This window comes from Setaria viridis, chromosome 9 (genome assembly GCF_005286985.2).
Source record: "Setaria viridis chromosome 9, Setaria_viridis_v4.0, whole genome shotgun sequence".
Taxonomy (NCBI): Eukaryota; Viridiplantae; Streptophyta; class Magnoliopsida; order Poales; family Poaceae; genus Setaria; species Setaria viridis.
The window spans coordinates 32,624,728-32,638,883 of record NC_048271.2 but is presented as its reverse complement, the minus strand read 5'-3'; the positions used below and the strand labels follow the sequence as shown (position 1 = coordinate 32,638,883).

Below are 14,156 nucleotides of genomic sequence, written 5' to 3'. Positions count from 1 at the left end.
AAATAAATGTATCCTCATCAGACATAACTTCTTCTTTACTCTGAAGTTTGTTCGTATAAAATTCAACATTGGGGATAGATTCCTTGTTAAACTTCTTCAAAACAGCTGACTTGCCATTAGTTATATCAGTTGGAAAAGATCTCCCGTCGAGTGGTATTCCAAGAACATTATGCACAGACTCTTTAGTGAGAGAAATGATTTTACCATTGACAACAATATCACCAGATTAATAATTAACAAGCCTTGCTACCCGCTTGACAAAGTTGTTAGGAACAAAGCACTTGTCGAATAGCAAAAGAGAGCCAAATTCATAATTTTCAATAACCTTCCTCTAATTAGAAGTCAAATTCTTAATGACCTTAGCAAAACCAGTTATTGAGAATCGAGTGAAAGTATATTTTGGCTTCTTGACATACTTTTTCTTGATAAACTACAATAGTGTATAATTAAATAAATTAGGAGCTGGAGGTGCAGAATAGTATAATGAACATGTAAGATAATAAATAAGGCAAATGATACATACCTGGTTAGTCAATTTATTTTTCATTTTGTTTTTCAACATCTTAAATTTCTTGTACTGAAGTTAAAAAAAAAGTCATGATATCGAAAGTTAGATGAAAATTGAAGCTACAAACAAAAAGGTTCAAATGCGTACATCAGCTATCACTTCTTGGTATAGATGGATGTTAAAGTCATTTTGATCATCACTTGAAACAGTATCCTAAAAAAATTCATGTGTAGAATTAAGAAGCAAAATTAATATAATAAAAAGACTTAAATATATAAATCAGCTAACTAAATTAAACGCAACAAAAATAGGAAATAATGTAATCCACAATGAAACAATGCACTAAGAGATTAAAAAAACTAACTAATGAAGTCAAAAAAAGCTTACATCAGAATGATTAGATTCATCATAGTATCATCAGCACTGGAAACCTCATTATATTATGCTTCAGGTAAGTTCTCTTGAAAAATATTGGTATCATCATCTTCATCAGATTCACTAGAGATAAAATCATCTACACCTCTTACGGGCCATCTGCTTAACAAAGATAAGGACATATGTCATCAAATAAACATAAACATTAGCTAAAAAGTTTACAAGAAACAATGTTAACTAAGAAGTCAAAACTCAAGGGAAATAATAAATATCATGGCACTACAATTACTTATGATCGATGCTCGGAATAGACATTAACCAGGATAATGGATGAGATACAAAAATTCAACATCCATGTAACTAAATCATTAAAAAACATATTACTACAAACACAAACCCTAAGATAAATCAAACATTCAAACTTCACAGAAACAAAGGGAATAAAAAACGGCAAGGGAATTGAAAATCAAGCAACACTAAATGGAATAAATCAAGAGTTCATCCAAATTCACGCGACAAACAAGCAACACTGGAGAAAAAACATTGAAATGCGTAGATGAATCGAAGTGAAAGAGGACGAATCCACTTACATGGGGAACTCGCCTGAAGAGAGCAAAATAGAGAGGGAAAACGAAATCCAGTAAAAACAGGAGAAAAACAGTAGCTCATCCAAAAATCACAAAACACAAACGCATAGGAATTAATGAATCGAAGGGAAAAGGGACGAATCGACTCACATCGCGTCATTGCATATAGAATGGAAAACCATAGAGGAAAATTGAAATCCTACAAATCAGGAGCAAATCAGTAGCTCATACAAAAGATGACACAACAAATAAATAGGGGAATGGATGAATCGAAGGGGGAAGAGCAGAATCGCCTCACCTCCAGACCTCCAGGCGAGCGCACCAACAGAAAAAGTGAGAGGAAAAGCGGAAGAATGATTAAGACAAGCAGACAACAGGCAAATAAACAAAGTGCGCGGTTAAATTACTCTCCAAGACAGCCTGTCAAGTGGGACCATAATGTCAGCGAGATAAAAAAAACAACACAGCAGAGCAGACCAGTCAATGGACGGAGCAAATCTAACAAAACAGCAGATCGGACGACGCCAAAATAGGGTGACAGGAGAGCCAGAAACACCCGGGTAACGTATAGCTTTTTCCTTAAATAACTTTATTTAATTTCTTTCCATGTAACTCATGAATGCCCCTCCATCAAGGATATATCGTCTGTCCTAGTAAGAAGGTTGTTTGTGAAGGCTTATGTATTTTCTAAGCAACTAACTTTATTCTATTTGTGGCTACTTTCGTAAAGATTTTAAAATTGACATTTAGGAAGCAAATTGATCTATATTGTTGAATTTGAGTAGTCTCTTAACTTTTAGGAAGCAAAGTGATACTTCCAAAATTCAGGCTAAATAAAAGAAAGTTCTCCTTTGCGGAAGTCATTAAACATTGCCATCAAATTAGCTTTTATGACCTCCACGATACTTGATAGGACTCTGCAGGAAAACCATTCGGACCTTCCTTCCAAAAAGAAATAGAAATTTCTTGACATTTTTTTTCTCATATTAGTGGAGATAGATGCACATGTTTGTGGACTTCAAAAAAAAAAGTAGAAACCATTTATGTGATAGCGGCATCTGATTTGAAAAATATGAAATGAAATATGTTCTGACAAGCAACTCCTCTAATGGTAGATTTCGTTTCTCATGCGTTGTGTATATACAACTTATGCCATTTGGTTGATGAGAGAAGAGGTTGATAAAAAGGTTTTTATTTTGCTATGGACTTGGTGGGATGTCAAGAATAAATTAGTGAATGTGATGAAAAAAGATTAATAGCAAAATGAAGTGTATTTTGTAATTGATAGATATCTTGAGTTTAAATAAACAAAGTGTCGTAGGAACATATTATATGATTAAAGTCTTGGAAATTCCGTTTTTTTCCTCCATTATGAAAGAGAGAGTGAGGGAGTACGTTGCAGCACAAGGTTAATCTGTAGACGCGAGTGAGGATGCGAAAACCTTATCATGCGCGCGCCGCTGCAGTGTAGCAGCGAACGGACACGCGGCACCCGACGCCTACATGCACGTGACCGTTGTCCTGAGGAGCGGAGCTTGGGGAGACGAGAGTGGGGCTGCCGCGATGGGATGTGGGCAGAACAGATGGCGTCGAGTCGCCGCCGGCTGCAAGCGGCGGTGGAGGGCAGCGACGGCGGGGTGGGGGATTAGGGTTAGGGATTTGGGTTTCTGGGTTTGAGGGATTTCCATGACCGGCGGGTTTAAAGGGATGGCCGCCGGTGGTGGTATGCTCGGCGGCGGTTGCGGGTTGTGGGCGGCGAGGCTGGGCGGCGACGGCACCGCCGGCCGGGTGGTGGGGGACCCCCAGTGGGGACTACTGGCGGTGGGGGCGAGCGGCGCGGCGGCAGCCGCGGGTAGTGGTGGAGGGCAGCGGTGGCAGTGGTGGTGCGGCAGAAGAAGAACGAGGTGAGGAAGAAAAAAGAACAGAGGAGGAAGAAAGCAGAAGGAAGAACAATGAGAGGAGGAAGAAAGCAGAAGGAAGAACAATGAGAGGAGGAAGAGATAAGGTGAGCCTGACCCGACCGTTCGCTCGTGATGCGCGGTCGCTCAGTAAGAGTCCCGTTGAGGAGGTGAGGTTGCTTAGCTTCTTCTTAATCCAATTCCCCGTGTCCCCAGTTTTCATAGGTTATGTTTATGATTAATCAATAATTTTAACCAAATGATTGTTTGCTAAGTTTTTTAAGAATGCGTCATTGGTATTATTTTGCTATAAATATAAAATTATTATTTACTACATTCTATTGTGAATAGAAAATATTATTTATTAGATTTTTTGAAAACAACGTACCTGGGCGTCTCTACTACTATAACAAACACACGTGTATTATGCATAACACTTGCCCAGCCAGTGTCCTCGCGAAAAAAAAAAATATACTGGCCCGATGTTTTGGACTCTTCCTAAGAAAGTTGTGTGGACTGGGCTCAATTCTTCGATCCAAGCACGAGCCCAGTTCGACAACCAGGCCGCGGGTCACTCGTTCTATACTACTACTATACCAGCCGCAGTCTTCTCTCGCTTCTGCTGCCTCCCCGGCCCGTCCCCACGAGCAGCGTCAGCCGGCAGGCGAGGCGACCCAAGGGCACCTCAAACTCTGACACCCTACCCCGGCCGCCGCCACCTCCATCGCCGCAGACGCCTCCGAGGTCAGTGAGTCAGTCATCTCTCTGATTCCCCAAACCCTTTTTGTGGATTCGTGAGCCCTGGATGGAATGGAACGATTGTAAGGGGTCCGCCGGTTCTTATTCCAGGCCGGTTCCGTATCTTTCCTTTCTCCTTGGACGGATTGGTCACAAAAGATTTCCTCTTTTTTGATGGTGATTAGGCCGTGCATTTTGGGATTTTGGGGTTTCGCACTGAGAACCTTGATTGTTGGTTTATGTGTGCGAGTGTTCCGGGGAAAATGTTTGCGGGCCGGAAGATGGTGAAATTGCGGTGTGCGGGAGGGAAATGGAGTAGCAGGACCAGAGGGATGGTTTTCTGTTTATGTCAGGAACTGTCGAGTAGAAGGGTAAAGAGTTAAATACACCAGCGGCACTTGACTTGTCCTAAGGTGTCACTTAGGTCCACAAACTCGCAAAATCCAAATCTAGCACTCTAAACTTATTAAATTGTATCACTTAGGTTTATACACCTTCGAAATCTGATGTGGCATGCCACTCGGACGAGCATATGAAAAAAAAAATCCCTTTGAGTTTTATCTTCTTCTATCTTCACACCCTCCTCCTCTCTCGCCGGCAATAATGGCGGCGTCGGTGGCCGATGATGTGGCGGCCACAGGGGCGACGTGGCCACGCCTCCTCCACACCCACACCGCACCCTGGCCTCCAAAACTCCCGGCCACCTTCTCTTTTCCTCCTCCCTTTCTTCGTTCTCACCTCCACGAGCAGAGCCTAATATCCAGACCGATTCGCTGCCGGCACTCCACCACTCCTCGATTCCCGTTGCCCGAACCTCCTCCGCATCCTACTCGACCTCCCCGTTCCCTCCTCATCCATTGGAAGCCCCCTAAATCACCGGGGATTTTGAATCCCGTGGACGCCCGAGCTCACCGCCGCCATCTCTTGCCTCAACGAGGACGACTCACCTCCGATCTCCGGGGGGGCGGGGGGGGGGGGGGGGGGTGTAGAAGCACAAAGCTTGCACAGAGGACGGGGATGGCGTCCAGGTGCTTCTTCCCTAGCGACACGGCTGCGGATGCATGGCACCAGTCCAGGTGCTTCATGCACAAAGCGAGTGAAGAGGCCACGGTTCGTCAAGGACTGTGAGGGAAGTGATGGAAACATCAGTAACTAAGATCTGGTGATGATGATTGATGCGCGGGCTGTTGACTTGTTTTGTGATCCGGAAGCTCTTAGGATGGAGTTCCTACTGACCTTGGACTTATTGCACACGCTAGGCTGTTGACTAATGTATGCCGTGCCTGATATCTGGATGTTGTGTCTGTATCATCATGTGATTCCTGTAGGCATCCACTTTGACATTGAGTGAGCTATTTACTCTAGCATGCTTAGTTGGTAATTTCCTGGTGATATGCACGTTGAAGTGGTGTTCAGACTGACTTAGCATCCTTAGAAATCCGATTTTTATGCCTCTTCTGGCCCTCTGTTCTGTTTCTCCTATTTTTGTTAGGGGAAACGGGGAAAAAAATTAAAACCCTAAAATTGTTTTTTAAAGAAATCCCCACAGGAAGCTGTTCAGGAAGAGGGTGAAACTACAGAGGAAGAGGATGAACCAATTGATGAAGATGAAGAAGAGACTTATAGTCCAAATGATTTCTGATTGTGTTTACTGAATCGTCCTACAAAATGCAGTCTGTTGTAACTTGTAGTGCTATTTGTTTTCTTATTTTCATGATACTTGTTTTATTATTAAATCTGCACTTGTTTATATATTCTGGTTGTTTGAGCTGTTACCAATCCGTTGTGGTCCAGTTAGTATTCAGTTGTTTTATATACAATCTGCTATCATCTTGATTTCTGCTGTTAGTAATCTGTTATCATCCAGTTAGCTGCTATTTAATTATATTCTTGCTTGCTGCACTATTTCTGTTGTTAGCAATCTGTTATCATCTGTTATCATGCATATGGCTCGTGCCCTTCGTCATGCACGCAACAATCATACTGCCAACATGCGTGCCCAGCAAAGGTGCTTCTCATGGTACACCTAGTACTGGCAGTGCCTCCCAAAGGAACGAATCTGCTTCTCCTCCCTAAGTACAACCACCTAAAAAAAGAGGAAGGCGGGGTCCCAAACAAAATTAAGACTACCTCAGCAAGGTGCCAAGGTGGCCCTGATACCAGCTAGTGACATGTGAGTACATTGACATTTGATGCTTGCAGTAAACTTCCATTACTGAACAGTTTAGTTAACACCTACCAATATTTGTGTATAGACAATTTAGTTATGTCAACTACAAGCCCCCTTACAAATACAAGCCCCCTTACAAGCCCGGGCTGCTGCTGCCGAGGGTCAGGCACGCCTGCGCGCAGCAGCCCTGACCTGGGAGCGCGAGCGTGATGCGGCCGACGTCTTGGCCCGTCAGATCGCTGAGGCGGAGCAGCTCCTCGCCCACCCGGTGTCCTACGACAGCACTGCCACCTCCTCCGGCTCCGGAGCTCCCCGTCCGCCTTTGGTTGTCTGGACCGACTAGGCCGGGGGTGTTCAAAACATCAGGAGCTTGGTTCCAGTCGTCCTCGACCCTGAGTCGCCCTCCTACGCCCGCTGGCGGGACATGGTGCTGCTCATTCTCCGCCGCTACGCCCTTGACGACCATGTCCTCACCGACACCTTCCCTGCGGCCCGGACAGCTACGTGGCGTCGCCTCGACAGCATCGTCCTGTCGTGGATCCTGGGAACCATCTCCCTCGACCTCCACGACCTCGTCCGCGGCACCCCCGACACCACCGCCCGCCAGGCCTGGCTGGCGCTCGAGGGCCAGTTCCTGGGCAACGCCGAAGCCCGGGCCCTTCGTCTCGACGCGAGCTTCCACACTTTCGTCCAGGGCGACCTCTCCGTTGGCGAGTTCTGCCGGAAGATGAAGACCATGGCGGACTCCCTCGGTGACCTTGGCTGGGCCGTGGAGGACCGGATCTTGGTTCTCAACGTTCTTCGCGGCCTCAACGAGCGCTACGCCCACCTCCGCACCTGGATCACCCAGCAGCGGCCCTTCCCCACTTTCCTGCAGGTCCGTGATGACCTTGTCATGGAGGAGCTTACTCAGGGCATCCAGCCTGGGTCCCTTCCTGCGCCGGGCTCCTCGTCTTCCTTGACCGCTCTTGCTGTGACTCCTACGCCACGTCCCTCCGCTTCGCCACCGTCGTCCCTTCTTGGTCCTCCTCCTCCTGGGCCGAGCAGGGGTGGGGGGGGGGGGGGGGCGTGGCGGCCGCCGTCGCCGCGGTGGGGGGCGTGGTGCGGGCACTGGTCGTGGGGGCACACCGCCAGGCACACCGGCGCCTCCACGGGGCTCTTCCTGGCCATCCTTTGGCAACCCATGGTCAGGGCGCATCTCCATGTGGCCCTTCCAGGCCACCGGAGGCGAGCCTCGTCCACCGACCGCCATGCTCGCTGGCGCTGTACCGGTCGCTCCGTTTTCGTCGCCGTGGGCTCCACCTCCCGGGGCCTCGCCTGGGCCTGTCGGGTGGGACCCGATAGCCTTGGCCCGCTCTTTCGGCACCATGACCCTGACTCCTCCAGTCGGCCAGGACTGGATCGCCGACTCGGGTGCCACTTTCCATACTACACCCAACCCTGGTATACTCTCTTCTGTTCACCCTCCTTCTTCCTCCCACCCTTCGTCCATCATGGTCGCAAATGACTCTTGTCTTCCTGTCACTTCCGTGGGTACCGCTCACACTCACGGTTCTTTTCGGATTCCTGATGTTCTTGTTGCTCCCTCCATGGTTCACAACCTTCTTTCTATTCGCCGTTTTACCACTGACAATTCTTGTTCTGTTGAATTTGACTCCTCTGGTCTTACTGTGAAGGATTTGGCTACCCGGCGACCACTTCTCCGATGTGACAGCACCGGGCCCCTTTACTCCCTTCGGTTTCCTGCGTCCACTTCTTCCGCTTCGCCCTCCGCTTCTTCAGCTGCTTTTGCCGTCACCACTTCTTCCACTACATGGCACCGGCGTCTTGGTCATCCTGGCCGTGATGTCCTGACACAGCTTAGTCGTAGTTCCGACATACCATGTCCTCGGGCTCATGATGAGCACCTGTGTCAGGCGTGCCAATTGGGCCGTCATGTTCGCCTTCCTTTTCCTACCTCCTCTTCACATGCGACCCATATGTTTGATCTTGTACATTGCGACCTATGGACATCGCCTGTTTTGAGCATTTCTGGCTATAAGTATTATCTTGTTGTGGTTGACGATTTCTCTCATTATTCTTGGACTTTTCCCTTGCGTGCCAAGTCTGATGCTTTCCCCACGCTTGCCCACTTCTTCGCCTAGGTGTCTACTCAGTTCGGCCTCACCATAAAGGCCGTCCAGTGTGACAACAGTCGCGAGTTTGATAACACCACCTCCCGTGCCTTCTTCCTCTCTCACGGTGTGCACCTACGCATGTCATGTCCCTATACCTCCTCCCAGAATGGTAAGGCTGAACGCATGATTCGTACCACGAACGACACCATGCGCTCTCTTCTGTTCCAGTCTTCTCTCCCTGCCCCCTTCTGGGTTGAGAGTCTTCACACCTCCACCTATCTCCTTAACCGCCTACCTTCCGTTACCTGCCCCGCTCCCACTCCACACCACGCTCCTTTCGGTACCTCTCCCCGCTACGATCACCTTCGTGTCTTCGGGTGTGCGTGTTATCCTAACATCACTGCCACCGCTCCTCATAAGCTGGCTCCCCGTTCGACTCAGTGCGTCTTCCTCGGGTACTCCCTGGATCACAAGGGGTACCGTTGCTTTGACCTCTCCTCTCGGCGGGTCCTCATCTCTCGCCACGTGGTGTTTGACGAGTCCGTCTTCCCTTACTCCACCACCTCCCCACCCCCTTCCACCTCCGACCCTGATCTCTCCTCCCTGTTTCCCACTGACCCGGTGGACCAGCCACCGCTGACGTTGTGTCCTGCAGGTACTGCTCCATCGTGGTTTTCACCGGGCTCGACGCCCACCGGTGCTGCCCCGGGCTCGACGTCTACTGGTGCTGCCCCTGACCCTGCGCCCAGCGAGGGTCTGACGGCGCCAGACTCTGGTGCTGCCCCTACCCCTTCGCCCTGCGCGGGGCCGGAGGCACCGTCCTCAGCTCCTGCTGCCCGGTTCGCGCAGCCCGTGCGCGTCTACCAGCGCCAGGCGCGGCCGGCTCCACTACACCTGGAGCCGGCCCCGCCACCGCCGTCGCAGCCTCGGTCACCGCCTGTGGACTCTTCTCCGCCGGCGACGCCTACACCACCACCTCCGCCGGCCCCAACTGCCCGTGTCGCGCCGTCGGTGTACCATCCGCCTCTCCTACACCGGCACCCGCGTCATGTTCACCCTATGGTGACGCGACATGCGGCTGGTACCCTGCAGCCCTGGGCTCTTACAGCGATGCCCGACGAGTCGCAGGTCTCTCCTGTACCCTCCTCTGTCCGTGGCGCCCTGTCAGACCCTCACTGGCGCCGCGCGATGGAAGAGGAGTACGCGGCGCTCCTCGCCAACCAGACTTGGGATCTGGTGCCCCGTCCGCCTGGCTCCAACGTCGTCACCGGCAAGTGGATCTGGACACACAAGCGGCGGGCTTATGGTACCCTCGATCGGTACAAGGCCCGCTGGGTTCTCCGGGGTTTCACTCAGCGCCCTGGTGTCGACTACGATGAGACGTTCAGTCCGGTGGTCAAGCCAGCTACCGTCCGGACTGTTCTCTCACTGGCTCTCTCCCGCTCCTGGCCCGTGCATCAGCTCGACGTCAAGAACGCCTTCCTGCACGGTACTCTGACTGAGACAGTTTACTGCAGCCAGCCAGCGGGTTTTGTTGATTCTTCTCGGCCTGATATGGTCTGCCGGCTCAACAAGTCCCTCTATGGCCTCAAGCAGGCCCCTCGAGCTTGGTATTCGCGGTTTGCTGCCTACCTACTGACACTGGGTTTTGTGGAGGCCAAGTCCGATACTTCTCTGTTTATCTATCACCATGGGGCTGAGACTGCTTATCTGCTGCTCTATGTTGATGACATTGTCCTCACTGCCTCGAGTCCGTCCCTCCTACGGCGGATCATCATCTCACTTCAGCAGGAGTTCGCTATGAAGGATCTGGGTGTGCTCCATCACTTTCTCGGAGTCACAGTTGAGCCTCGTCAGGCCGGCCTCTTTCTTCACCAGCGGCAGTATACTCTTGATATCCTGGAGCGAGCTGGGATGACTGACTGCAAGCCCTGCTCCACTCCAGTTGACACTCAGGCCAAGTTGTCAGAGGCCGACGGCACTCCTGTGACAGATGCTACTGCGTACCGGAGTCTGGCTGGGGCCCTTCAGTACCTCACCTTCACCAGATCGGATATCACTTATGCGGTTCAGCAGATTTGCCTCCACATGCATGATCCCAGGGAGCCCCATCTCACTGCTCTCAAGCGCCTACTCCGTTACCTCCGTGGCACTGTGGACTACGGCCTCCTCCTTCACAGGTCTCCCTCCACTGAGCTCGTTGTCTACACCAACGCTGACTGGGCCGGGTGTCCGGACACTCGGCGCTCTACCTCTGGCTACGCCATCTTTCTGGGCGGCAACCTGGTGTCCTGGTCATCCAAGCGTCAGCCGGTGGTCTCCCGCTCCAGTGCCGAGGCGGAGTACCGCGTTGTCGCTAACGGCGTGGCAGAGGCATCGTGGCTTCGGCAGCTCCTTGCCGAGCTCCACACTCCTCTCTCCTGGAGCACTCTTGTCTACTGCGACAACGTCAGTGCGGTGTACCTCTCCACCAACCCTGTTCAGCACCAGCGGACCAAACATGTGGAGATCGACCTTCACTTCGTCCGGGATCGGGTCGCCATCGGCGATGTTCGGGTCCTCCACGTCCCGACTACCTCTCAGTTTGCCGACATCTTCACCAAGGGCCTCCCGTCACCCGCCTTCACTGAGTTTCGCTCCAGCCTCAACATCACCTGTGGCTAGTTGCGTCTGTGGGGGGTCTCGTGTGTGTGTGTCCTTCTTCTTTTCATGTCCAGTCTACAACTCCGCTGCGTCGGTAGTTCAAACTGCGGGGGAGTGTTGGAGTATGTATGTGTGTATTATGGCCCAATAAGGCCCATGTATGACTACTATATAGCTACCCTCTAGGGTTAGCCCAATAGACAAGGAATTTATCTCTAATAGAGTTGATAGAGACAAGTGCAGAATGAGTGCTTTGTGAATTTTGGGTAAGCAACATATACTTTGCATGGTCTTTAAATGAATTTAGCATGGATTTTTGAATTTTGGGCTGATCATTTTGTCTCTCCAAATGCAGCGCTTGTTTGAGGTTCCAGATCACCTTCAGGAAGAGGCGGACCGCATCCTTGAAACATATTTGCAGAAAAGGGTGAGGGACATGATGTATCAAGCACGTGTGGATGTTGTAAAGGTTTACTACATGGGTTAGGGTCAGGATATTGATGATACACTAGCTCGCTCAATAGAGCTTGAGTATCAACAGTACATGGATGGCAAGCCCAACTGGTGTGATGATCAAGTGTGGCCTAAACTATGTGCTTATTGGTGCTCAAAAGATTTTAAGTTGAAAGATACGAGAAGGCAGGACGCTCGCTTGAATTCTAATTATACAGCTCAAAATCATGGAGGATCTAGATCATTCATAGAGACACAATGAGAACTAGTATGCATGTGTATATTCTTTACTGTAATTTCATCTACAACTCATCAGGCATATTTCTATGTTCATATCTCATTCAACTATTTTTTGTTGTTGTAGGCAGCTAAGTTTGGACCAGAGAAGCCAACCCCTCTTAATGTGTATGCAGTGATGAAATCTGGCATGAAAAGTGTGTATAGCACTGGTAGTAGTGGTGCAATCACGAGCCACAAAGCACAAAAACGCCTGGTATGTATGTTCTATTTTTCCACAGATTAAAAATGGGTTGCAAGCCTACACTTTCTGATTCAAAATTCCTTGCAGGATGACTATATTGCGGGTACTAGGAGGGTTGCACGTCCAGAAGAAGAGGGTGAGGAGCATGAGGGCATGGAAAGGGGAGAAGAGGAATAGCAGGAACAGGTGCAGGAGCAGGAATTGCATGGGCAGGTGTTGTATGATGTGTCTAGTGGCACCGGAACCCATGGGCATCTTGCCATTGCAAATGGTGCTGTTAGGAAGGCAGATGTCACGGCAGCTGCAAAGGAAAGGAGTGTACAGCCTTCAAATCCACTTACTTTGCAAAGCATGGCTCGAGAAATGGAATATGCCTACACCATGCAAATGCAAGGTTAGAACAATCGAACCGTGACAAGGACAACGCACTGCAGCACTACAAAGTTACTACAGAGTTGACATTGGTACATATATATGAATCCCTCTTTAGTTTTCTACAACCTATTATTGTGAGGTTTTAATTGTGAATTATATATGCTTGTGCTATACCTGCAGGGACTCTATCGGGACTTAGGAAAGGAAATCCCAGAGAGCGTGTTGCAGCGTCTATCTGCTGCCCAAGCAATTGTGAGTGCATAAGGCCAAGCAATTTAGAATGTCTATAACATATTTGACTTGCTAGTTTTTTGGATGACCTTCTCCTTCTTGCTCTTTGCTTCAAAAATGCTTTGACTGCAACTTTGTGGTATTCAGAATGGCAACACACAATGCAGCAGTGAGGAAGTGGCCTCATTTTGATTCTTGCATAGCTTCTAGACATAAGTTGTATTAGTTCAGATTTCATGGTGAGGTAGATAGATCTCATGGCTTCTATTGGGACCAGTCTAAGACAGTTGTTGTCGATGACAATCTATTGTGAAATTCATGATTTTTGAGAACTCTTTTAAATAGCCACTAAATGCTTGGCTAGCTTGTACTCTTGTCATGAAAACAATCTGTTAGTTCTGAAATTACCTCCTACCATCAAAATAATATGTTAGTTCTAAAATTACCTCCAGCCATGATAACAGTCTGTTAGTTTCTAAATTACAGTTCAGCTTATATAATTCCATCCACATGCAGGCAACCGGTTCATCTCATGTTGGCTCAGAGTCCAACAACAGTTCTGATGGCCATGAGGGCAAGGACATCGCCGGAACACAGATCGATAACAATATTGGTGCAAGCAACAATCGGACCGGTTCATCTGTGTGATGGTGCAGCTTAAGTACTTTGAATTGGCAGCTGACAGCTTCATCTTTTGTAGTGTTGTGCCAATATACATGTGCATGCACTAATTAGTTGGTAGGAGGATGATAGTATGACTCCATTTGCCCATCTGTGGCTGGTAGTTAGCTAGAAGTTCATAGCTAATTTTGTGGGCTGCTAATTATTTTGGTAGGGGAGTGGTAGTATGACCCAATTTGCCCATCTCTAGCTAGTGCTGTGCTACAGGTTCATGATTTTGTGGGCTGTTTATTTTGCTAACATCTACCAATGCCAACATTTGGACAGTATGTTTGTATGATGTTATATGTAATGATGGATGTGTCTGAGCATTGCAAATTGATTATGAACGATAGATGTGGTCTGGTATTTGTAACATATTTAACTCTATATGATGTGGTTTGAATTCTGTATTCCGACTGGAAAATTGGTGCCATTTTTTTGTCGGTGAGGGCCCACAGAATAATATCAAATTTCTATCGATTATGTTTTATTTTCCTGTCGGGTTTTCGACGACAGGATTACAGGTTTTCCGGTCGGTGGCAGAATTATTTTCCTGTCGGTTTTTCGACGACATGAATATGGGTTTTCCCGTCGGTGGCACAATTTATTTTCCTGTCAGGCAGAACCGACAGGAAAATCATTTATGTCGGTTGCCTGTCAGGCAATTTTAGTTTCCCTGTCAAGCTAGTCCTGTCGGTATTTGCCTGTCAGTTTCCTATCACCGACAGGAAAATTGTTTTCCATTTTTCCTGTTGGGGTTTCCAATTTTAATTGTTTTCCATTTTTCCTGTCGGGGTTTCCAATTTTCCTGTCGGTTTTTCACCCACTGGGAAAAAAAGCAGTTTCCAGTAGCGTATGAGAGATTAATTAGGACCTTCAAACAACGGTGTTATCAAATTTAAAATTTTAATTTCAAA

The 14,156-nt window shown here is 48.5% G+C and overlaps 1 protein-coding gene and 1 long non-coding RNA gene across 5 annotated transcripts; both read left to right on the top strand.

The window, feature by feature from the left end:
* Positions 1–3,975: 3,975 nt before the first annotated feature.
* Positions 3,976–13,591, top strand: LOC140221462 (uncharacterized). 4 transcript variants are annotated; one of them, XR_011897253.1, is made up of 7 exons: positions 3,976–4,112; positions 5,644–6,279; positions 11,392–11,757; positions 11,854–11,982; positions 12,058–12,434; positions 12,526–12,597; positions 13,093–13,591. It is a non-coding gene; the product is annotated as an uncharacterized lncRNA (long non-coding RNA). The 4 variants fall into 4 exon arrangements; XR_011897255.1 differs by having other exon boundaries at positions 3,978–4,112; positions 6,025–6,279; XR_011897254.1 differs by having other exon boundaries at positions 3,990–4,112; positions 5,656–6,279.
* On the top strand, positions 6,300–9,101 carry LOC140221410 (uncharacterized). The gene is made up of 2 exons (XM_072291000.1): positions 6,300–7,325; positions 7,411–9,101. The coding sequence occupies exons 1-2, from the start codon at positions 6,701–6,703 to the stop codon at positions 8,418–8,420; spliced, it is 1,635 nt and encodes a 544-aa protein (XP_072147101.1). The 5' UTR covers positions 6,300–6,700; the 3' UTR covers positions 8,421–9,101.
* Positions 13,592–14,156: the final 565 nt, after the last annotated feature.